This window comes from Passer domesticus, chromosome 16, assembly GCF_036417665.1.
Source record: "Passer domesticus isolate bPasDom1 chromosome 16, bPasDom1.hap1, whole genome shotgun sequence".
Lineage (NCBI taxonomy): Eukaryota > Metazoa > Chordata > Aves > Passeriformes > Passeridae > Passer > Passer domesticus.
In genome coordinates this window covers 13,025,143-13,048,713 of record NC_087489.1, presented here as the reverse complement: position 1 = coordinate 13,048,713, position 23,571 = coordinate 13,025,143, and the positions used below count along the sequence as shown (strand labels likewise).

The following is a 23,571-nucleotide window of genomic DNA, read 5'->3' as shown; positions in this document are numbered from 1 at the left end:
CCTGCCGGGGAGAGCAGAGCCAGCCCCGCTGTGAAATGGGAGAAATGTCCCGGTCTGAAAGCAGAGTAGGTGTAAACCTTCCCCTTAGAAGTGGGGAGGGATCAGTACACACAGGCCCGGCAGCAGCAGCCCATCATTGCTAATTGCAGCTTCACCTTTTAGCTAGATATTAAAAAATGAGCTAATCCTTGAATATTTAATGTCCTGTTTCTTCATGAGCACGGGGATTAATTGGGAAATGGGAGTAACTGGGAGAGAGGGGCAGGAAGCTGGGGTGCCTGCCCTCTCTCCCTGCTGGCCAGGGCAGTGGAGGAACACCTTAAAAATTAGGGTTTTTCTCTGTTTGGTCTGCTTCTCTCCTCCTTTAGTAATTCCTGGGTGACTGATAGCGACCTTCCAGGTCGGGAGTCTCCAGTTAACAGCCGGGAAATGCCCTTCCCATTGGTCATTACTGCCTAATTAGCAACTTGCAATACTTTACAAGGATGACAATGACACCAGGTGTCCTTTGCAGGGCTGGGGGCTGCAGAGCACTTGGCAGCATTTTCCTGGGACACTGGGCAGGGAAATGCAGAGCTGAGGACGTGGCCAGCCCAGGAGAGGTGCCTCCAGTCCCAGGAGGAAATTTGTATTTTCCCAAATACAGAGCCTAGGAATGGCCTCAATCTCTACCTGCCAGGGAGAGTGGTGGGAGAGCAAAGTGAATTTTAATGTCCGGGGTGCTGACCTGGAAAAGCAAAGCAGAAACTGCCAAGGAGGCTTTGGAGGCTCAGCTCCCTGCTGGGCACCTGGTCCCCATGGGAGTCCCCTGGAGCCACATCAATTCTCTGATCCAGCAGAACATGCACACAGCAGAGGCAATGCATGGAGTGACCCAGGGTCCTGCTGCTGAGATTGCTCACAAAAAAAAAAGGAAAATAAGTCCCCCACTCCCTTTTTGGGCCTGCTGGTGCTCCAGAAAAGGGCAGCCTGAGGCCACGTGCAGTGCCAGTGAGTGCAGGCACTGCTGCCCCATCCAGCACCCCGGGAGAGCAGGGGCACGTGGGTCCATCCCTGCTGAGATGTGACACGCTGTGACACGCTGTGACACGCTGTGCACACCCCCACCACCACCCCAGCCAGCTGGCCCCTCAAAAACCATCACAACACTGAACCAGGCTGCTTCAACGTGGGCATGGAATTGCTCATCTGGCCCCTGGATGCCTCCAGACAGGATTTGGCACCTCCTGGCAGCTCAGGGAGTTACTGTGGGGCAGCCAAATCCATGTCACTAATTAAAGTGAGCTTCTTCTGCAGGCCCTGGGTGCTTGGTGGGGCACAGGGCTGTCCCAGGGCCTGTGGAATGAATGAATGCAGAGTGCCCAGCTGCTCCTGGGGAGGCTGTCCTGGAGGGCCTGAGAGCTCCTTTCCTGTCAGCATCCTTGCAGGGAAGGATCACGAGGTGTGGAAATGCTCTCCTGGGTTAAATCACCAAATGAAAGGTGTCGAGCCAAACAGGAGTACACCTGAAATAGTATTTACTGCTATAAATGGTGCAGAAAATGAATGTGGGTGGAATTTTGCTGAGCCATTTGAAATGCACTTTGCAGGCTGCAGTTGTTCACTGGAGATCCCTGGGCTGCAGCCAACGTCTCTGTTTGCTTTGGAGAAGCAGAGTCCTTTTATTTGTGCTAATAGTCCACCTGTGATAAGAGAGGAAAATAATAGATAAAACCAGCCTGTCACTGCAGCATTGCTGAGGGTGGAAGAACATGGCAAAGAAACTGGAGGTTCTCTGTTGAGAATGAATTTTTAGAGGGTCACAGGTGATGATCAGTGAGGAGCACAGCTCCTGCTCCACTCATCACCAGGTACCCAAACCCTGGATAAATCCCTGGCTAGTCCTGGGCCGTGTTTGCTTTTTCTCAGACCAGTTTCCCAGCTAATGCTTTTCCGAGACAGGTCTGAAATTAAAATTTCCATATTTATGTGCCCATTAACATAGATACATGAAAAAACTTAACGAGCTTATGTAACAAATTGCTGTGTGACATTGTAAACGAGCGGGGAGAGGATCTGTACTTAGGGAGATAAGGATGGCATTTGCAATGGCACCAGCTGGGGAAAATTACAAGGAGCAGCAATTGCATGGTGCAGGGAGAGACTGTCCTGAGACTGCAGCCTCCAGGGGCTGTCCCAGCCAGGCTGAGCTTGGGGAGCCTGCCCAGAGCCTCCTGCTCAGCTCCCAGGGTTTTCCATGTCCCAGGGATGGGATGAGGCCGTGCTGGGGGTCAGCATCCCCTCGGTGCTGTCACAGCCCCCCCGTGCTGGGCAAGGTGCCCTGGGCAGGTCTGCAGGGAGCAGGGCTGTCCCCTGGAGCTGGCTGGATGTGTCAGGGGTTGGGAGGCCTCCAGCCACTGCTCTGTGCCTGCTCCAGAGGGAATTGGTGTCCCAGGCATGCCGAGGGCTCCTGGGTCACCTCTGGGCAGCTTGGGGCAGGGGCAGGGTGAGCTGGAGGTTTGTAGCTTGTAGATATGCTTCAGATGTGCCTGCTTCCTGCTTCCCCACTCCAAACAGGGAAACACCTCAGCCCAAAACAGGAGGACAGGGTGCTGCCTGCGTGTGTGGTAGTGCAGGGCTGCTGAAGACAAGCAGAGCGTGGCAGATTTTCAGTCTGGGGCTGCTGGAGATGGAAATTCTCCTCCCCTGCTTGGGTGCAAAAGGATCCTCAGCACAGACCATGGGCACAGCACGGTCTCCTGAGATCCTGAGGGAGGTTTTTAGGGAGGGAGGGCTCAGGATTTAAAAAGGAGAGTGCTCAAACTCTTCCCCTCTCAGTTAGTGCAGTTTTATACAGATAGTCAACAGCGTGGGGCTCTTCCACTCATCATCCCAGGAAGCCACCACTGGGCACAAGCTGTGGCAGCAGAAGTGAGCTCATCCCTCCCTCCATGCACTGGGAAGCCTCCCTGTGACCATCCACACCCCTCTGTCGTTAACCAGGGCCAGCTTGGGGCTCCAGAAGGCTCAGAGGGGTTTGGCACAGGGGGCAGAGGCTGGTGCCCTGGGCATGGACAAGAGCCTGGGCACTGCTGGGGCTCTGGAGGAGCCTCACACATGGCCCGATTTCCCTGGCCACCGTGGTGGATTTGTTGGTGTCTGGGACAGAGCAGAGGATCCCTGTTCCCACCAGGGACCAGTTTGGGAACAGGGAATAACCTCAGCTCCCTGTCCCCAGCAGGGAGCACCGCGGGGATTTGGGAGCAGGGAACACTGCAGGGATTCGGGAGCAGGGAGAACTGCAGGAATTTGGGAGCAGGAGCACTGCAGGGATTTGGGAGCACGGCAGGGATTTGGGAGCAGGAGCACCACGGGGATTTGGGAGCATGGAGCACTGCAGGGATTCGGGAGCATGGAGCACTGCAGGGATTCGGGAGCAGGGAACACCACGGGGATTTGGGAGCAGGAGCACTGCAGTGATTTGGGAGCAGGGAACACTGCAGGGATTTGGGAACAGGAGCACAGCAAGGATTCGGGAGCAGGGAACACTGCAGGGATTTGGGAGCAGGGAACACTGCAGGGATTTGGGAACAGGAGCACAGCAAGGATTCGGGAGCAGGGAACACCGCAGGGATTTGGGAGCATGAAGCACTGCAGGGATTTGGGAGCAGGGAGCACCGCGGTGATTTGGGAGCAGGAGCATCGCAGGGATTCGGGAGCACCGCAGGGTTTTGGGAGCATAGAGCACCGCAGGGATTCGGGAGCATGGAGCACTGCAGGGATGTGGGATCACTTCAGGGATTTGGGAGCATGGAGCACCGCAGGGATTCGGGATTCGGGAGCACCGCGGGGATCCGGGAGCAGGAGCAGCCCTGGCCCACGCTCGGTGCTGTGTGAGCAGCCCCAGGCGCAGCAGGTTCCCGGCGCGGGGAAAGCAGCGCGGATGCTCTGGCGGAGCAGCGCTGCCCCCGCTGCCACCAGAGCGCTGCAGCGGGGTGCTCTGTCTGCAGGAGCAGCGCTCCTCCCTCTGCGGGCACCGCTCCCTCGGGCTGCAGGGAAAGCATCCATCCCGGGGGGCTCGGGTCCCTGGGCAGCCCCCTGTGACCCTCGGGGCTCCTGGGCTGCTCTGGGCTCCCCCAGCATTTGCATGGGCGCAGCCTGACCTGCTTCCAGCCGTGTCTGCCGCTGGATTTGCATCTGTAGAGCTGAGCTGGTTTTGTTTCGCTGCTGTGATTGTTTTCAATTCTAATGCACGAGGAAGTGGTGACCTCGTTCCTCGCCCGGCATCGGGGCTGGCTCCCAAAGGCACCATCCATCCTGCACCCGGGCACTGTAAAAACCACCTTCCCTGCCCCCCGAATTCCCTCTCATTCCAAAGCAGAGCCCCCCGTGCCCCCCCAGCTCTTCTCACATCCCCCAAGGCTTCCTTCCCTCAGCTGCTGTCCGAGGCTCCCAGCGTTGTCAATCCCAGCTCACCCAACAACCCAAATCCGGATCAGGGGGGCACCCAGGGCTGCCGTCCTGCTGAGCCAGCCAGAGCACGGGGCTGGGGTCAGCTCTGGAACTGGTGTTGGGGACAGGATGACAGACCAGGTCAGGCTGCAATGGTGTGGGCAAAAGGCATCTTACACAGCAGAAAACTGCTGCAAGTTAATGCCAGCTGCATTTTCAATACAATTGCATTGGTAGAGTGAATTTAAACTTAGTGCTTTCCAGCGTTGGATTTTTGTAGGAGGAGGAGGAAGAGATTTAAAGCTGCTTTCCTGTGTTGCCTGGTGGTGGCTGGACTGGGGCTCCTAAATCCCAGGGAACCCAGAAATGGAGATGCCTGAAATGCTGCCTGAATCCCCATTTGAACTGAAGCACCCTGAGTCACCTTGCCTCTGTTTTGTGGGTTTTTAATGGAAGAAAAATCACCTGGACATCCCAAACCTGTGTCCCTCTGCAACCCCACCTGCATGAAATCACCTGAAAGAGGCTTCAAACCAGGGTGAATTCTTTCACCTCAGAGTATCTCCTCTGTGCCTCTGCAGCACTAGTGCCACAGGATTTTTCACAGATAATTTTACATGGAAAAAATAAATCTGTTTAAAAAACCACTTGGCCCCTGCATGTGTTCGCTAGAGTAACCAAAACCAAGTCCTTGAGAGAGCTTTCCCCCCATTCGTGATGCAGTTCAGATTTTGTCCAGCTGAGTTTGATGGAGAGCTCCAGGAAAAAATGGCTATTTAGAGGGATTAGGAGTTTTCAAGAAACTGGACCATGGAAGTAAGAGAGTAACTGAATATTTACTTAAATTGCCTACACGGAAAATCCTCAGCTTCAACTCACATGACCCAGTGTCCTGACATTGAGGTCAGTTTACTTATTTCATCACGCCTGAGGAGTGAAAGGTAACTAGAAATAAGGGAACTGACCACTGCTTTGGGATTCCTTCCCTCCTGCCCAGGGACTGTCTGCATCTCTGCTTTATACTGTGCCCAAAATCACCTTGGAAGGCGTTTAGATGATTTTCCTCTCATGGCTGTGTGTGTATCTGTGGGTGTACATGGAGAATGAGTGTTTTTAAAAAGACATTTTACACACTTGATTGCTACCCTGACTGCAGGGTTTTGAGGGCTGCAGGACCCCTCAAAACCAGGGGTGGAAAAGACCCTTTGTAGCTGGTGCCCATCTCTGTCCACAGAGGAACCTTCCCCAGCCATCAGCATTGTGCCCTAGCAGTTGTTTGCATGGAACATCATCACCAGCCTTTATTTTTTACAATATTTTGTAAAATTTTTGTAGAATTGTGTCTATTGAGCCAAGAGCCTGTTTATGTTTTTACTTACAGGAAATAGCCTAAGTAAATATATGAATCCTGATTTCACTTTTAGCATTGTGGTGTTTTGGCTGTTTGGGGGTTTTGATCTTTTATTTTGATCCTCTTCCCTGCAAGGTGGACCTGGATTTGGTTACACACAGCCCAGCAATGACAGCCTTTGCAGCAATACTGGCTAACAGCTCCTGATGGACATAAAAAGGAGGGAATTTTAAAAAGTCAGAGCATCTCTCCAGAATGGAAGGATCATTCCACTGCAGGCAGAATGTCAGAGCCCTGAGGAGGCACCTCGGGGTCACTGGGCAGAGATGGGATCAGGGAGCACAGCTCCCACTCCTCTCCTGCTTCCACAAGAACTGAATCCAGCTCTGGCCTCTGCTGGGATCCTTATCCTTGTTCTATGAATGAGCAGACCAGGGTAAATGCAGCTGCTGTCACATTTGTGGCCATCCCCTGCCTCAAGGACAGGGGCAGGCAGGGAATCTGGGAGTTCCTGTGCCCTGTCCCGTGCTGTGGCTGCAGGCAGGCTCCTGTGAACTCTCTCTCTCCCAGGTATCCATCTCCTGCCTCAAACCATCCAGCCTGAGAGAGCTTCTCATGCACCAAAGCCAGAGAAACTCCTCTGCAGGAGCCCCAGGCAGCTGCACTTCGCTGCTGAACCTCTGCCACATGCCATGGAGCATCTCACCCAGGGCCCAAAAGTGCCTGCTGCCACAGCCTGTCACTTCTGCCCAGGAATTGCCAAACACCCTCTGTGCTGCAGGCTCACGGCACACCATGGCCGGGGGACTCTGCTCCTCCAGCTCCAGAGGGAAGGAGCAGGAAGAGAACACAGCTGGGATGGTGTTTATTAAGCAAATTAATGGGCTGGGGGAAAATAAGAAAGGGCACTTCTTGCTTCCTGCAGAGGTGAGGAGTGGCAGCTGAGGCAGGGGTTCAGTCCTGCCAGTGCAGCCCCTCTCTGCTCCCCATCACCTTCACTTTTGGGGGGCCCAGCACCGTCACAGCCCCGATGGGTGCAGACTGCACCTCCCACCCTGGGGTGGAATCACAGAACGGCGTGGGCTGGGAGGGACCTTAAAGACGATCCAGTTCCACCCCCTGCCGTGGGCAGGGACACCTCCCGCTGGCCCCGGCGGCTCCAAGCCCGGTCCAGCCTTGGGCACCCCTGCCAGCGGGGCAGGTGCCCGGAGCCCCCGGCGCTGCCAGCCCCGGGCTGCGGGAGCCCCGGGGGAGCTGCCCGGGGCTCTGCGGCTCCCGAGCGGCCGCTGCCCCGCCGGGGGGGCACAAGGCGGCCGGGAAAGGCTCCCGTCAGGCAGGGATTCCAGGGGTGCTCCCGGTGCCGGCGGCCGCGGGGAAACGCGCACGGATACGCACCGCCCCCCGCATCCCCGGGGGCGCCCTGAGGGGAGGAGAAACGGCGGAACAGCGGGGAAAAAAACCCTTAAAACGCGCCGGCCGTGCCGCGGCGGTGCGAGCCGGGCTGGGCTGTGTCTCGCTGCCTTCCCGGGGCGGGTTTGGGGAGGGGATGCGGGGGGATGCTCCGCGCCCCTCCGCGGGGGCGCTGCCCACGGCCGTGCTGCGGAGCATCGCCTGGCACGTACGTACCGCGGCACCGGGACCCCCGGAGCCCCCCGGCAGCCGGCCCGGCCCCGCCGCTCTGCCCCCCGGCTGCGGGCGGGGGTCCTGCCCTCGGGGATGGGGGGACAGGGGGGACAGCCCGCTCTCCACCCCTCCCCGCTGGGGAGGTTCCGCGGAGTCCCCCGGGGCCGCGGGGCAGCAGCTGCCTTTGTGGAGCTCGGCAGGAGCCCAGGCGACAATCCGGACAGGTTGCTGCAGCCTCATTAACAATACAGATATGTGTGCGTTTAAATAATTTTTAGAGGAAGAAGGATGTAACTAATTAGCATCCCCACGCTCTCTTTTAATTGCTGCCAAATAGGAAAACTAGTGCGTGTGACAGAGGCGCAGCAGTGGGCTCTGGCTCCCCTCCCGAAGCGTGTTCACGCCTGGGGGTGCTTCGTGCTCCCCACGGGAAACTGCAGCCTCCTCAAAAAGGGAACTAATCCCCCTCGAAGCAAGGCGCCTCTTCTGCTTGGAATCAGGGGATATCCCGGCAGTAAGAGCACAAATTTAATTTTTTTTTTTTTAATAAGTATAAAAGCCGCCACCTGTCAGGAGCCACCTCCTTGCCCGGCTGCTGATGGGACCCTGCTCTGCCCCGTGTCCGGGGAGGTTCGGTGTCCCTGCAGCAGCCCTGGCTGCCTGCGCACCCCCCCGTGCCCCGCAGTGTGCTGGGAGCGGAGCGTGTGTCTGAGCTCCCGCGGCCCGCCCGCTCTGAGCGGAGCGCTGCGGAGCGCCACGCTGCCGAGAGGGAGCGGCTCCAGGAGCGGCTCCAGGAGCGCTATCCCCTCCCGAGCCCTCGGAGAACATCGGGGCAGCTGAGCCGCCCGTGCGCCCGGCCGCACCACGGCATCCCTCGGCAGCGGCACCCGGCAGGGCCCGCATCCATCACCTGCCGGGCACCCGATGGAGGGCACGGGCGGTGCTTCCCTTCCCTTCCCTTCCCTTCCCTTCCCTTCCCTTCCCTTCCCTTCCCTTCCCTTCCCTTCCCTTCCCTTCCCTTCCCTTCCCTTCCCTTCCCTTCCCTTCCCTTCCCTTCCCTCGTGCTCCCCTGGCAGCGGCTGCGAGCACAGAGCGAGGAGCAAGTGGATCTACGGGAAAGTTTCTCTCAAACTTGGTGGTGTTCAGCCTCCTCTCTGCTCTCTTGGCTTGCTGTTTAGGAAGCCAAGTGTTTATTTCGGTCGCCTTGTTTAGGTGATTTTTTTATACATCCCGCATTCTCTTCCACACTTCTATTTATGAATATTATTCCTAGATACACAATAAATAACGCGAATTTATCTTCGTGATTTTGGCCACCAAAACGAAGGTGTTTAGGCTCTGACAATCCCAAAGGATTATAAAATCGCGTTCGTTTCTCAGTGTGACATTTCTGAGCAGAAACAAAATCTGGCTTCTGAGGTCATAATAAAAATAACCAACGTTGTTACAATTCTCCTTGGGAAGGAAGAAGAGCTGATCCCAAACCCGGGAGGCTCGACGGTTCCCTTCCTCGTTTCTTTCTAAATCCATCTTGTCCCTTTAATACAAATGAACTTCAAGCTCCCCCTGTATTTTATTATTTAGATTCCTAGTCTTAATGACGCCAGGAGCAGCGCAAGCACACTCGCTAATAATCGTCGCGAACTGCATTTCAAAGAAACATCCCTGGAAGAAAAACACCGTCGTTAAAAAAAATAAAAATAAATAGAGACTCCACCAAAAATGATAATGTGGAGTCGCTGATGATGATGGGCTTAATGCAACTGCTGCAAATCAGCACCTGCGTGGTAGATAAGGCAGATAACACCTCCAACAGTTACTTCCAGCACCCCCGTCCTCCTCGCGTTTATTTTTAGATCATTCATTTAGTCTGATGGAGGGGTTCATAGTGTTTAGATTTTTTTTTAAGTTTTAATTAGAGTTCTTGTTATTTTTCTCCCCTGATCTTTAGAGCGGGGGGGAAAGCGAGTGAAGTGTGAGCTGGTTCAATCTGGAGACGTGGGTCTATCTCGGGCCTTTAATAGCAGCTCCCAGGCTCGTCCCCGGGCGCTGATCGCCCAGATCTCCGCAGCCAGCACTGTCCAGGGTCAGCTTTTGTCTGTGCCACAATAAACAAACACCCGCTCCTCTCATGTAAATGAGCAGCGATCCGGATGCACCTTAAAACACTGGGAGAAGTCGCTGCTTTTGAAAACGATGTTCATTTTGTCTGACACACATAACTGCATAGATCAAATGCCTGAAGAAAGGTAGCAATTTGGCAGGGAAGTATTTTCTAAGCTTAGATGAAAGTGTGCTCACGGCGTCCGAAAATGCCTGTCTCACCTCCCACCTGCTTCCCCAGCCCCGAGTATGAGCGAAAAGATTAGACAGGAGGGATTTTCGTTAAACAAAAAGTTTTAAAAAATTAAAATAAAAAGAAACCGATGCGAGGAACCAGTGGCACAATTCTCAGAGCCCCGGATCGGGGACGCTGAATCAGGGCTGCTTTACCTACCGGGGCTTCGACACCACTGCAATAATCTTGTCGGATCATTAAGTAAATTATACCTTAAACATTGGTAGCTTACAAGTTGTAATCAGTAATTCAAACTCTTGACAATTATGCAAATGAAACCCCGGCTGCGCTCGGACTTTCTCGCTTTCGCTACGACGATTTTCCCGAGTTTATTTCTCCCAAAAAAAAAAAAAAAAAAAAAGCAAAAAAAACCTGTCGGGCGCGGGGGGCGGCGCACTGTGGGGTTTAGCAGAGTTCTTCCACGCGTGGAGGAGCGGGGAACGCGCGGCACGGCTCCCAAAGACTTTGCGGGACGGGGGGAGCTGCGGGCTCCCGGCTGCAGCGGGGGTGCCCACGCGTGCCCCCATCCCCGCGGGGCGGCACCCACGGCCCCCGCACCCCGAGGGGGCGGCGGAGGGGGGCCCCGGCTCCGCGCTGCCCGCCCGCCCTCCGCGGCCGCGGAAGGAGTGGCTTGGGGCTGCGCGCTCCCTCCTGAGTGGCTGGCGGCCGCGGCGCCCGAGCCATCCCTGGGGAGGAGTTAGGATAATCCTATTGCCATTAAGGGCGTCTGGGCAGGGAAAAAAAGCCCGAGTGACCACAGGAGCGGAGGGTTAGTCCGTCAGCTGCCTTCATGCCTGCCAACTGAGCTCCGTCCGGGGGGCCGCTGCTCTTCCCCAGCGCCGGCGAGGATTTACCGCCCGTGGCGGGGCCGAGCCGTTCCGTTCGCCGCACCGCGCACCTGGTCCGGACGCTGGACGCCATGTTGTGGAAACTAGCAGATAATGTCAAGTACGAAGAGGACTGCGAGGTGAGGGGCTGCGGGGAGGGGTCGCCGCTGGGGGACGGGGGTGCTGCGCGGGGCAGCGCGGGGCTCCGCCGCCCCCGGGCCCCGCTCGCTGCCAGCCCCGCCGGGGGAGCAGCGGTCCCTGCCCCGAGAGCCCGCTTGGCTTTTTGGTTTTTTCCTTTTTTTTTATTTTTTTTTTTAATTTTTTTTTTCCTTTGGAGTTGCGAATTTTTATTTTCGTATTTTTTAGTATTTTTTGTATTTTTTCTTTACCGAGTCTTCTGAGCTCTTGAATTAAATGGGCTCCAGCTGGGAGAAGGGAGCTCGCATCCCGCACGGAGCAGCGCCGTGCGGGCGCGGGGGGAGCGCGGGGTGTCGGAGCGCACCGCACCGCAGCGGGATGCGGAGGGGCCGGCAGGTAGCAGCTGCTGAGCCGGGCAGGGCGAACCCTTCCTTCCCACGTTTTTCCTCCCCGGGAGCAGCTCCCAGCCGCCGCGAGGTGCTCCCGGGTTTTGATCTCTCCGAACTCCCGTCTGTGCCCCCCGTGCCCCCCCGGCTCCGCCGGTCCGCCTGCTCGGCTCCTACAGATTAGTGCAGTCCCCGCTTCACGCTCCATTGGGACCCCATTCACCTCTTATTAACTAGCCCTGTTATTTTAATGACCGTGAAGCCAGAAGCTGCTAAATCCCTGGATCAGCTCGATGTAGACATTTCAGCTTTGAGCGCCGGGGTTGGAAATCGGGGCAGAAGCAGCGATGGCACGGCCGGAGGCAGCACCGCGCTCCCTCCCCGTCGGGCAGAGCCGGCAGCCCCGGCCCGGGCGCCCCTCGGGGCTGGGAAGGATGGCAGCACCGGGGGTCCCCGCCGCCTCCTCCCCAGCCCAGGCAGCGCGGCGGAAACGCGGCTGCGCCTCTGATTTGAAATTTTTCTGATTTTAATGCTTCTTCTGCTGACTTGCACAAGCGGGAGAAGTGTTGGTTTGGTGAGGAGAGCAGCGAGAACTGGTCCGTAACCAGCTCTCTCCCTGGGAGCGGGGCTGATTTCTTCGCGAAGTGCCTTAAAAACACCAAACTCCCTGGGCAGGAGCGGCGCGGCTCTCGCTCCCCTCTCTCCATCCCAAGGCTCTCCTCCTTCTCCGACCCTCCGCGGCCACCGTGTCCCCCGACCCCTCTGACGGCCCCCCCGCTGTTCCCCACCCCTGTGTGCTTTCCAGGACCGGCACGATGGCAGCAGCAACGGGAACCCGCGGCTGCCGCACCTCTCCGCCGTCAGCCAGCACCTGTACAGCCCGGCCCCGCCGCTCTCGCACTCGGGCGCCTCCGACTTCCAGCCGCCCTACTTCCCCCCTCCGTACCAGCCGCTGCCTTACTCCCAGTCCAGCGACCCCTACTCGCACCTCGGGGACCCCTTCTCCATCAACCCTCTGCACCAGCCGCCGCCGCCGCCGCCCAGCCAGCAGCAGAGCGCCTGGCCGAACCGGCAGAGCCAGGAGCCGGCGGGGCTGGCCCCGCACGGCCGCCCCGGGCTGGTGCCGCACCTCTCGGCGCTGGAGAGCGGCTCTGCCGGCAGCCGCCGGGAGACTTTCCGGCGCTCCGAGCTGCTGCTGCCCCACGGGCACGGGCTGGACGCCTCGGCGCTGGCCGATAACCTGGGCCTGCACGACATGGCCCACCAGATGGAGGAGGTGCAGGTAAGGGACCCCCGGACCCCCCCCCATTCGCACATCCCATCCCCGTCCATGCTGAGAATTCCTCATTTTCTCCCCTTCGCCCCTCAGGGTGCGGGTGTGCGGGGAGGGGGTGGGTTTCCCAAAAGCCGCCGGCTTTTTCTCCCCCTCTCGGCTCTTCCAGGTGCGAAACTTTCTCCCCCTTTCTCTTTGCAGAATGTGGAGGATCAACACTTACTAATGCATGACCAGACAGTCATTAGAAAAGGTCAGTAAGGTGGCACGGCAGTTTTACTTTCCCTTGTCAATAGTTAAAAGTTTCGTGACGCACCGGTGAAGTGACGCCCTATTATTTTTATAAAGAGCGATCCTTTGGGATCGGGAGGGCGGAGGAGTTTTTATTCCACTCTTTGTCGCTGGATTTTGCTAATGCGGTCCGAGGGAAGGTGGCGGCGGGGACAAACTGCCCTGGGGTGTGAGACTCCTCCGGGGACACGACTGTCCCCCTCCTGTGCTCTTGTGTTATGGCTTTAATCGGAAGCAGGACCTTGAACCGATTTTAATCTTTCCTGAAGTACGTGTGTGTAAAGTGACACGGGGCTTTTCTTTTGTTTGTTTGGTTTTGGTGGTTTTTTCTTTTTTTTTTTTCTTTTTGTTTTGGTTTTTTGTTTTGTTTTTGTTGCTGATAGCACTCGAAGATAGTTTTCTTTCCTTTTTCCCCCCCCATTTTTTTAACCTGTTTTGAGAAAAGACTGAGTTCGCTGGCAGAAGACTGTTTGGCTTTATCTTAATCGAAATTGGTTTGTAGCTGAGGTTTTGAGGAAGGAGGAAGACGTATTGACTCAATTTACAGTAATTTAGGTTTTTTTCCTTGCTTTTGTTTTTAAACAAATTTGTGCTTAAAAAAAATCAGAAAGTTTCCTCTGAAGACTTCAAACAAATACCTAACTGAGGAAAAGCAGAAGTGTGTGTCAGAGCGCTGATTGCTGCCTTTAGCTCATGGGAGAATAATTTTGCTGTCAGATGCACCACTGACAAATCTTCCCCCTCCGGGAGTGGGGCCGACCTCGGCTGTTTAACCCTTTCAGCAGCAGCACTGGGTGAACTGGGCGGATTCGCGAGGGGATGGAAAAGCCGGATCTGTGGTTTGCTCCTTCCACAGCCTTTGTTGTCCCTCCTCACCTAAAGGCTGCAGCTCTTAACGAGGAGCAGCTCCTTACTTTCGGTTCTCCCCTGGGCTGCTCTCTGCTTGTGCTGCTGTCTGGTTGGAATTTGTTGGGATTAAATTCCAAAGGCGGTTTTTTAAATCTGCGTGTGCGAGGTGGAAGATGAAGCCCAGCAGGAGCCGGGAGGTTTCTCCCTGCCCTGGCTTGGGAAGAGTTTTGGCAGTACTGGAGGATGCTAATTCGGATCTGTCGTAGTACAGAGATTTTGTGAGCACGGCTTTGCTGCCCCGCAGCCTGCCGCTCCCGAGCAGTGGGGTTTGAGTGCCTTGAGAAGCATTCTTGGTTGTGTTTGGCAGCTCCTTGCCATCCAGTGGTAAAATCCAACTGGCCAGGAATAGTTTTGGAGCCTGTGGGTCCGTGTGCTGCAGAGGGGTGCTGGGGATGGGGACCAGTGGCGTGAGCATTTAACACAAAATTTAACAAACAAAATCCTCTCTCCCGGCTTGTTTTTATAGAAAGAAAACTCGCTTGCCACTTCCTATTTATTTTCCCCTTTCATAAAATCCCTGCTTTCCCTCCTCCACCCTCAGGTCCCATCTCCCTAACGAAAAACAGCGCTCTGAGCCTGCCCTGCCAGAAGGATGGGTTAATTGGGGTGGTGATCAACCCCAACGAGGTGTTCTGCTCCGTCCCGGGGAGGCTGTCCCTGCTCAGCTCCACGTCCAAGTACAAAGTGACAGTGGCGGAGGTGCAGAGGCGGCTCTCGCCCCCGGAGTGCCTCAATGCCTCCCTGCTAGGAGGAGTCCTGCGAAGGTAGGACGGACCCTCCCTGCCCTGCCAGCCTCCCCTCATGTTTGTTTCCCTCGTTTTGCTGTGTGTGGAAGGAAGGATGGAGCCTCCCTGCCCTGCCAGCCTCCCCCCATGCCCGTGTCTGTATTTTTGTGTTTTGCTGTGTGTGGAAGGTAGGATGGACCCTCTCTGCCCTTCCAGCCTCCCCCTGTGCCCGTGTTTGTATTTTCCTCGTTTTGCTGTGTGTGGAAGGTAGGATGGAGCCTCCCTGCCCTGCCAGCCTCCCCCCATGCCCCTCTTTTTGTCTTTTCCTCGTTTTGCTGTGTGTGAGCAGCCACACCAGCACAGCCACAGAGCCTCTCAGCCAGCTCCTGAGTTTTGAGCAGCCCAACGACACTGAATCCTAAAAGGCTTTGGAAATAAAACTTCTTTGCACTTCTGCTGCCTCTGGAGAAGTGCTATTAACAGCTCTGACAGCAATTCTCATTCCCTGTTTAGAGCTGAAGTTTTTTGTCTCAAAACCAGCACGTGGAGCTGTCTCCGATTCCCAAGACCCTCTGGAATGATTTTTTTATTTAATCTAATGGTCTGGATTAATCATTGCAAGGACATTTTCCACATCCTTTTTTGCATATAATTAATTCGGCTTGTGATCATTCTACAACTGTTGGTTTCAGTGATGCAGTTTGAAATATTTTGATTTTGACCTGCTGTGTTTCATCCTGGCTGGATTGAAGTAGAGCATTTAAAAAGTAGGTCACTTGAAAAGAGCCTGTTTTTTATCTTCTCCCCACCCCTGTAGAACCCTATTGAATGTCAGTAACTGGAATTTCTCATCTTAAAAAGAAGTGCTCCCTGAAGATAAATAAGGCCATTTTTTTCTCTTTAATTATAGAGCCAAATCTAAAAATGGTGGCAGATCATTAAGGGAAAAACTGGATAAAATTGGCTTGAATCTTCCTGCTGGCAGAAGGAAAGCTGCAAATGTGACACTATTGACATCTTTGGTGGAAGGTCAGTCCCGAGTGTTTCTTAAAAATAAACTTTCTCCCCTTGTGCACAGCTTTTATCCTCTAGGCAAAGCATGGAAAGGTTAGAAAGTCCCTGAAAGTAATATGGGTTTTTTGTTTGTTTTGGAGTGAGCCTGGTGGGGATGTTGCAGCACCTAAGGAAGGGCTGTGCTGCCTTTGAGGGGTTCTCCTCTGCCTTGTGAGCCCTGCTCCTCTTTCTGGCAGGGATGCAGAATTCCTGCCTGCCAGGATGTGCCCAAGGCACCTTTGTCCACTCTGCCTCCTGAGGCTTGTTTTGGGTTTCAAAGGCAAGGCAGAAGGGGTGAAACTCCTGGCATTCGTGGCTTTGGTTTCTTGTTGGGAAACTTGGGGACTCTGTGCAGTCCTGCCCTACCTCAGCGGTGTCCTCAGAAGCTTTGCTAATAAACAAGCTTATAAAGTGAGATTTATAGCTTCTGACTTCCTGCTAGGAAACTGGAGCCCCTTTAATGTGGGCCATGCTCTGCGGACCCTCTGCCAGCGCAGCTGACCTGAAGGGTGTGTATTCATGGACGTGTGTGGTTTACATTTGCTGTTCCTCTTTCAAGCAGCTCCTGGTAGTGGCACAATTTAACAGGAATACAAGCAGCAGCTGAAATGGAAAGAGTGAAAAATGATCTAACAATACCTTCCTGCTGTTTCTAATGCAGCAACTTGCATTTAAATCTTTGCTTGGAAGTTTTGGAGAGCTGATGTGTGTACAGAACACATCACTGCACTGATCACACCAATCTCTTTTATTTTAAGCCTGATCAAATTGTTTTAAGGAAAAAAAAAAAGTGACTTGGTTATACATCTTGCAGTTTGGTTTTCTGTCTGAAAATTCTTATGAAAAAAATATTTCAAAAGCATACTAGACTGAAAACTTTTATTATAATGTGGGATTTAGTTGGCAGATATTTTTAAATATCAGTGGACAATTTGATCTTGACTGATTGTGTTCTTTGCTGTGCAGTTGTTCTGGATAGAGACAGGATTTTTTCTTTCTAGTATAAAAGCAAGAGAATTCTTTTTTGTAGCAGTCACCCTGTAAATTTCTTTTTCCTTGATACAAACTTACAAAGAAACACTGATCCATCAATTAAAAAGTGGTAGTAAGTGACAGAATGCTGTCGCTTTCCAAAACAGGAATACACTTCAAAACCCCACAGCATTTTTTCATTAATGTCCCCGATTTCCTTACAATAAATGATATTTTACAATTTAACAAGCCCTCCCTTTCACCACCCAGGTGAAGCTGTGCATCTTGCTCGTGACTTTGGCTATGTGTGTGAGACAGAATTTCCTTCCAAAGCCGTGGCTGAGTATTTAACCAGGCCACACATGGGCCGCAACGAGATGGCAAACAGGAAGAACATGCTGCTTGCTGCAAAGTAAGTTTTCAGCTTGGATTTTATTTCTTCTCCCCTTTTTGAACGTGTTTTTGTCTGACTGTGACTGTCTGCGACTGGGGGATAGTTTGGTGGATTTTTGTGTGTAATTTTAATTAGGAAGATGAAGCAATTCTTTTTATTTGGTTTTGGTTTGAATTCAGCTATGGCAGCAGTTTTATTTCAGTCTGAACCAATAATACGGGTAACAATCCTGTAGGTAACTAAAGCAGCTTGGACCAGTTCTGTTCAACTGCAGTAAAAACTTCAGGAAAAGTCCTACACCAGGAGAGCCCTAAGGAAAAGGTGTCCCTAGGTGTGACAGGGCCAGGGATGTGGAGCAGGTGTGGCCTGGGATGTGACCAGGAGTGGAGCAGGGGAAGCTCAGCCCTGTGTGCTCACAGCTGCCCTTGGCAGCAGCAGCTCCCAGCTTCCCGTGGGACTCGGGAGCTGCTGGAGAGTCCCTTTTTCCCTGTTACAGCTGGAGAATTTTATAGTTCACTGGAAGCATCCTTTGGTAGGTGTGGAAAGTCCCTGTGCTTCAACAAATCCCTGTTACAGACCTGGGTGAATGGGAAGGAGGGGAGCTTTGTTCTGGCTGTTCTGCAGACCCTTGTGCCTGTGGACAAACCCATCCTGAGCAGGTCCCTGGGCTGAGTTAAGCTTATCTCAAACTGGTGTTTGCAGCGCTCAACTTTCCCCTTTCCCCTGCTGAGTTCCTCTCCCAGGCTCCGGTTTAGCAGAGCTTCAGTTCATGGTTTGCTCTGCTCTGAGATGTTTTCTGGTTTGGGGTCGGTGGAATTCCCTGCTTTTGGCAGAATCCTTACTTTACAACAGGAGCTGAGAAAAACCTGCCTAAACTGCTGAGAAAGTTGCCCTGGCTTTGTGCTCACAACAGGAGTGTAAAACACACTCCTGGTGTTGAATCCATCCAGCCTTCTTTTAAGAGATCTTATTTTACAATAATAGATCTCTTAAAAATTTATGCATTTAGAAATCTAGTCTCCCTTGCCTGTAGTTTGAACGTTGTGCTAATTTTTCCTGATTACTCGGCCTGCTCCTGAGTATTTTCCTTATTGGCATTGTTACTGGCACTAATAAAAATCCCCTGGAAGATGTTTGTGATTGAGAAATTCTGATAAAGTGATGATTCTGTTAAGATTGCTCAGCTCCTGTGAAATCCCTTCAAGGGGACAGATTTACAAGCAGCAAACAACATATGCTGGAGCATTATTAAGCACTCGTGTTTTGCCAGGCATATGTGTTAGTGTTTGCAGGATCAGGGCCTCGGCCTCCCTACATATACATGGAATATACACAACTAAATTAAATCTCCTCTTCAGCTGCTCCAGCCTTCCTGCACCACTCAGCTGCAGCTGGGAAAGTTCTCAGAGAAACCAGCACTGAATTCCCACTCCAAATCTGGAGCAAATGATGCGGAGCCAGGCAGGCACCAGAGGTGCAGAGTTGATTTTGCAGAGTGTTTTTGTGATGGGGATGCAACAGAAGGTTCATCAGGATGTGGTGCTAATAAACAGAAACCTAGAAATCTAACCCAGTTTGAATGTGATGCTGATTTTTTGCTTTCATTTTAGACATTTAATTTCTCATGGTTCCTGCCACAAATGCCAAATATTTGATGCAGATCTCTTTGTTGATTTTAGTTTACTTGTTGATTTCAGTTTATTTGTTGATTTTGATTTATTTGCATGGTGTAAAGCGTGAGCCCTTTGTGTGTTGCAGGCAGATCTGTAAGGAATTCACAGACCTCCTCACTCAGGACAGAACCCCCCTTGGAAACACGAGGCCCAGCCCCATCTTGGACCCTGGCATCCAGGGCTGTTTGACTCATTTTAGCCTGATCACACATGGCTTTGGGAGCGCTGCCATCTGTGCTGCCATGACATCCGTGCAGAACTACCTAAATGAAGCGTTAAAAATAGCAGACAAATCCTACATGAACGCTGGCGACCAGAGCCCCGCAGAGACCAACAAAACCATTGACAAAATGGACAAGCACAGGAAGTGAAAGGAAAACCAGACTTTGCCCTTCCTCCTACACAGACTCTGATCTTCTTGCCAGGGGGAACATAGAGATTTGGGTGGTTTTATTTTTTCTCTTTTTTTTTTTTTTTTTTTTTTTTTTTTTTTTTTTAAAGAAACGAGGGGAAAAAGGGGAGGAAAAATAAAAATCATTCAGGATCTTCACTCCTGCTGGATCCGTGAGACAAGTCTTGCTAAAAGCTGCAGTATCCCTGTTGTGTGGAAGCAATTACCTGAAGATAAGTACCCGGGACAAGTGTATTGAATCCTTTGCTGTTACAGTGGTGCTATAAAGGGGGGGTTGATGGAATTATCCACAGAGATTTATTTAGATTCCTTTTCCACATCTCAGTATCTCGTGGGTGACCAGCTTCATGTGTAGTTTTTAAGAGATTTTTAGATGGAAGCCTGTTTTGCTCTCTGATACAATTTCAGGGGTTCATTCTCTCAAAATGCAACAGTAACAATAAAACAGTATTAAGCAGTGGTATAGAGATTTATGTACATTAAATTTTTTTTATGAACACCTGAAAATAGTAAGATTATCCTGTGGGGTTGTTTTTTTAAATCTGTTTAGTTTCTTTTTTTTTGTTTGTTTGTTCTCTTCTACTTTGTTTTATTTTTCCTTTATTTTCAGATTAACATAGAGTACTAAAATCCTACTAGACTTAAGATGGCATTTGACATGCTAATTTTTTACAGAAATATTCAGGCTTTTAAAAACTACAGCAATGTTGGCTGCAGTTTATATTACCTTGGTATTTTTTTAACAAGGACTAGTTCAAAATGAAAATACTTTTAGAAAATTTACATTCTGTGTCTAAGGATATTGCAGCTTTATTCACATATTTATATTGTCTTGTTTTTAAATTTGGGGGGGAAACTTGAAAGAATAGGCACATAACTTTTTTTTTTACTTTTTTTTTTTTTTGCCTACTAAGGCCAAAAAATACTTCCAGGGAGGCTTTATGTGTATTAAGGGAAGCAGTGTGTTGAATGTAAATATTTATTTATGTGTAATTTAATCGGATTTGTAAATAATGGTGAACTTTTTAATACTTTTTTTTATAAATGGGTTTCAAATTTTAATTTTGGTAAGTATTTCAAAGGTAATGGGTAAGCTAAACATATCTTTAGGTTTATGCACAGGTATGTTATACAGGGTATTTAAGACTTTTTTTTTTTTTTTAAATCTCGATTCTTGCCACTGAAGATTAGATTTAATCTGAGGTGTTTGTTCACAAAGCAATAATTTTGTGCATCATTCACCTGGTAACTGAGTAGACATGCAAAAAAAACCCCGAGTGTGTGAGTTAGTGTGTATGTGAATAACGGAGGTTCTGAGCTATCTTCACATATTTGTAAATGTTCCCACTATAATTCTGATGTATATGATAACCATATAATAAAAGTATTCTGGCTAGAAGCATGGAATGTTTTGTTAACTGAGAGCAGCTCTGTTTTCTTTCTCTGCTGGGGGAATGTGGGGCGAGTAGCACTAGAGGACATTATGTATTGAGTCATAATTGCAGCACTTTGTTCGGATTAACAGAACAGAAAGATGAAGCTGTTTGCCAGTAAAACTAATGGTTTCAATTAAACACGTTATGTATCTCCAAGAATCTTTTCTTTTTTTTTTTTCCCCCTTTCCTAAGATGTCATGGTCTTGCCTTCTGCCTGCTTAACTAGGCAGCTCAAACAGAAACTCTGCGAGGCTGCCTCTCAATAAAAACCAATCCCACCAGCTTTGTCTCCTGCTCAGTCTGCCTCTATTGCAATAATCTGTCTCCAAATATTCACAAAAACCCGGGGTATAGAATTTGAGAGGTCTCCCATCTGGTTTTAGCTGAATTGTACTGATTTGAGGAAGTTTACGTTTTGCAGGAAGTCCTCAAAGTGCTTTGTGCCACAGGAGTGAGGCAGGAGCTGGAATTTTTGGTATCTCAGATGCAAAGTAGTGCAACAAACCTTCCTGAAGCAAAATGTAGCTTGTTCTTCCAGTGCTTTCTGAAAAAAGAACCTAAAACTGGGCTTTAGTGTGTGCTCTTGGCCCTGCAAGAGCTGATCAGCCCTAGAGGAAGGTGGCACCGGGCTGTCAAGTGAGAATTCAGTTCACATCATGGCACTGTTTCTTCCAGAGATGTGTAAAAGAGGCAAAATGTACCATTTCTGAACCCCTTGCTTATAAACCGTGTTGATATTCTCATTTTCCCTTTAAAGGATAAAGGAAAACCACTGGAGGTGTGCAGGGAGAAGAAAGGAAAGGGAAGCACAAAGAAATGAATGCCTGTCAGTGGTGAGCTGGGTTTGAGTTGCAATCCAGTCCCCTTCTCTCCTAAAGAGGTGTGAAATTCCAGCCTTTGCATTTGTTAGACTCATTGTAGCATTTCAGAAATGAGCATTTTGGACCATCTGTAGGCACAGGCACAGCCAGGACACATGATGACTAACAGAACTTCTGAAAAACACAAACAAGCTGCCCTTCTGAAGGGTATTTTTATGGATTTTATGTATTTATATACAGAAATCTGCTGGGTACGGTGAGAGCTTATTTAGAAAATGCAATGCTCCAGTTCTCTTCCTTTTTTCCTCTTTTTGCTGCTGGGCTGCTTACCCAGCATATAGAGGAAGATATTTGAGCTACCAGACAATGGAATCTTGCTTTCTTTTTTTCTTTTTTTTTTTATTAATGCACAAAACCAGGCAGTGAAATAATTGCCCCTTGGGATAGGAAATAAGGATGTTTCCATTTATTCCTGCATGCATTCAAGCAAAGCCAGTCAATTGTCTCATGAACTGACTCGGGTTCTATTCATATGTGGAGTTTCCATTACCTTAGAGCTTTTCTTTACTCTATATTTCAACTGGGATATTCTTTTGAAGCTCAACCACCTTCTAAGTTGTGCCAGCACCATGAAACAACAGCCCTGTCTTCTGTTCCATCCCCTGAAAAAGAGTTTAACTTGTCTCACCCACAGTTATTAATCTTAAGGAATATGTACACTCAAGAAGGCATGTGCTTCTTCCTGATCCTCAAAATTTCATGGTTTTACACTGATTATTCCTGAGCTGGCTAAAAGATAAAGAAGTTCTAATGTGAGACTCTTCAGAAGCTCCATTTTTCATTTCATTTGAAAATGGACCATTCACATCACTCTGTCCAATCTTTTCCCTTGCCCATCTCCCATCAGAAGAAGAGGTTTGGTCATAATGTGAAGGAAAAAGGCTTTAAACTATCAGGTTTAAAAGTAAAAATTATTAAAGCCCTGCCTTCCTACAAAAATTTGATACGTAACCATAAAATAGCCGAATTCATGTTACTCAGTAAAAAATTGCCTTGTGGAAAAAGAAACTATTTCAGCCACCTCTGGCCTGGGTGGCAGCAGCAGTTGGGCATCAGGATGGTGGATCCATGGCAGGCTCCTTCCCCCTGCGGCAACCAGGGCATGGCCTTGGCCACCCCATCACCTGAGAGAGCCCTGATTGCCACACAGCATTAATTGCAACCCTGAGGATTAGTCAAGAGTCCACCTCAGCAAACTGAGACTTCATGGCATTGCTGTTTCAGTTTAAAAAGAAACTTTTTTCCTGGTGTTTGCAGCTTCAGAGAGAAATAATGATGTGAAACTAGTAAAATATTAAATAAAAATGGAATTTTTGTCTTAATTTAGTAACTGATTTCAGTTGACTTTATTCTTGACTCAGTTTTAATTTGCCCTCCACTTATTTTGCTGTTATTTATTGTTTCTCCCTGACTCTTGGCTGCAGCCCTGCTGCCTGTTCCTGCTGAATTTTGCAATATGAGTAAACCCAGAAATGCAGCTTGAAATGGGTCTGCCTTGCTGTGGTAGCTGGCTGTGCTTTGTTGCAGCCCTTTTTTCTGTTTTTTTTTGGTTTTTTTTTTTTTTGTTTTGTTTTTTTTTTTTTTTTTTTTCCTGCATGGAGTGTTTATGAACATCCTTGTAGATATTTTGGCCTAATTATGGTCTGGAGCCTCCCTCTTGACAGGGGTTTGGGCTGCCTTTGGCAACTTGTTCTGCAATAGCAGCTGCATCATTTTATTCTATTTCATTTTAATTTTAATTTTTTTAGAAAAAAATGGGGTACTGTTCACACTTTGTTCCCAAACTGTTACTTCACAAACAGAACACAAGGTTAGGGACAAAGATGCTTCCCTGTCACTAAAATAAATCTCTGAATGATGTGTTTATTGATAATGCAGGTTTTGTGTGGGGAACCTGGAGCCAGTTTTGTCAAAGCCTACGGGGTCCATTTGGGATGGTGACCCAAGGAGCTGAGCCACAGGAAATGCCCTGGGGAATTTGTTCCCACAGCCAGACATGTTTTTGTGAAATCTGGGTGCTATCCAAGCAGTTGTGGCTGTCAGGACATTTCTCTGGTGCCATTCTTGTGCCTCATGTCCCATCAGCCATGGGTGACCCTCTCTGCCAAAATTCCTCAGGGGCTCCCCTGGAACCACTTTTAGGAGATTTTTAGATTCTGTTCTGTATCATTTGCTGCCTTCTCCCTCTTCCATTTTCACTTTCAGAGGGTTATAGAAATAAGTTTACTGCCAGTTTCAGATGCCACTTTGCAGTCACTGGATGCTCCTGTGTGTCTCCCAGGGATGTTCCAGCTGGTTTCCATGTACCATTGTTGTGTAAGGGCTGCCCACAAATATTCCCTTTTTCCTCTCTTTTAGCTAAACAGCCCTTTTTAACTGGTTCTTGTGAAGGCCTTTCTCACAGGCTACTACTGTGCCATGACACATTCCCTAAATATTCATACAGAATATTTTAATT

General features: G+C 50.5%; 1 protein-coding gene across 1 annotated transcript; it reads left to right on the top strand.

Annotated features, from left to right (window-relative positions):
• The first annotated feature begins 10,474 nt into the window (after positions 1–10,474).
• TFAP2C (transcription factor AP-2 gamma) lies at positions 10,475–20,218 on the top strand. The gene is made up of 7 exons (XM_064391622.1): positions 10,475–10,710; positions 11,900–12,376; positions 12,569–12,620; positions 14,109–14,331; positions 15,203–15,321; positions 16,588–16,729; positions 18,470–20,218. Exons 1-7 carry the CDS (start codon positions 10,663–10,665, stop codon positions 18,753–18,755), a joined length of 1,347 nt encoding a protein of 448 aa, XP_064247692.1. The 5' UTR covers positions 10,475–10,662; the 3' UTR covers positions 18,756–20,218.
• The last annotated feature ends 3,353 nt before the right edge of the window (positions 20,219–23,571 follow it).

Excerpts from the sequence above, each read along its gene's own strand:
- TFAP2C (XM_064391622.1), top strand. The coding sequence starts at position 10,663 with ATGTTGTGGAAACTAGCAGATAATGTCAAGTACGAAGAGGACTGCGAG. Across the intron at positions 14,332-15,202 it reads CTAGGAGGAGTCCTGCGAAG|AGCCAAATCTAAAAATGGTG; the intron begins GTAGGACGGACC and ends CTTTAATTATAG. Across the intron at positions 16,730-18,469 it reads AACATGCTGCTTGCTGCAAA|GCAGATCTGTAAGGAATTCA; the intron begins GTAAGTTTTCAG and ends TGTGTGTTGCAG.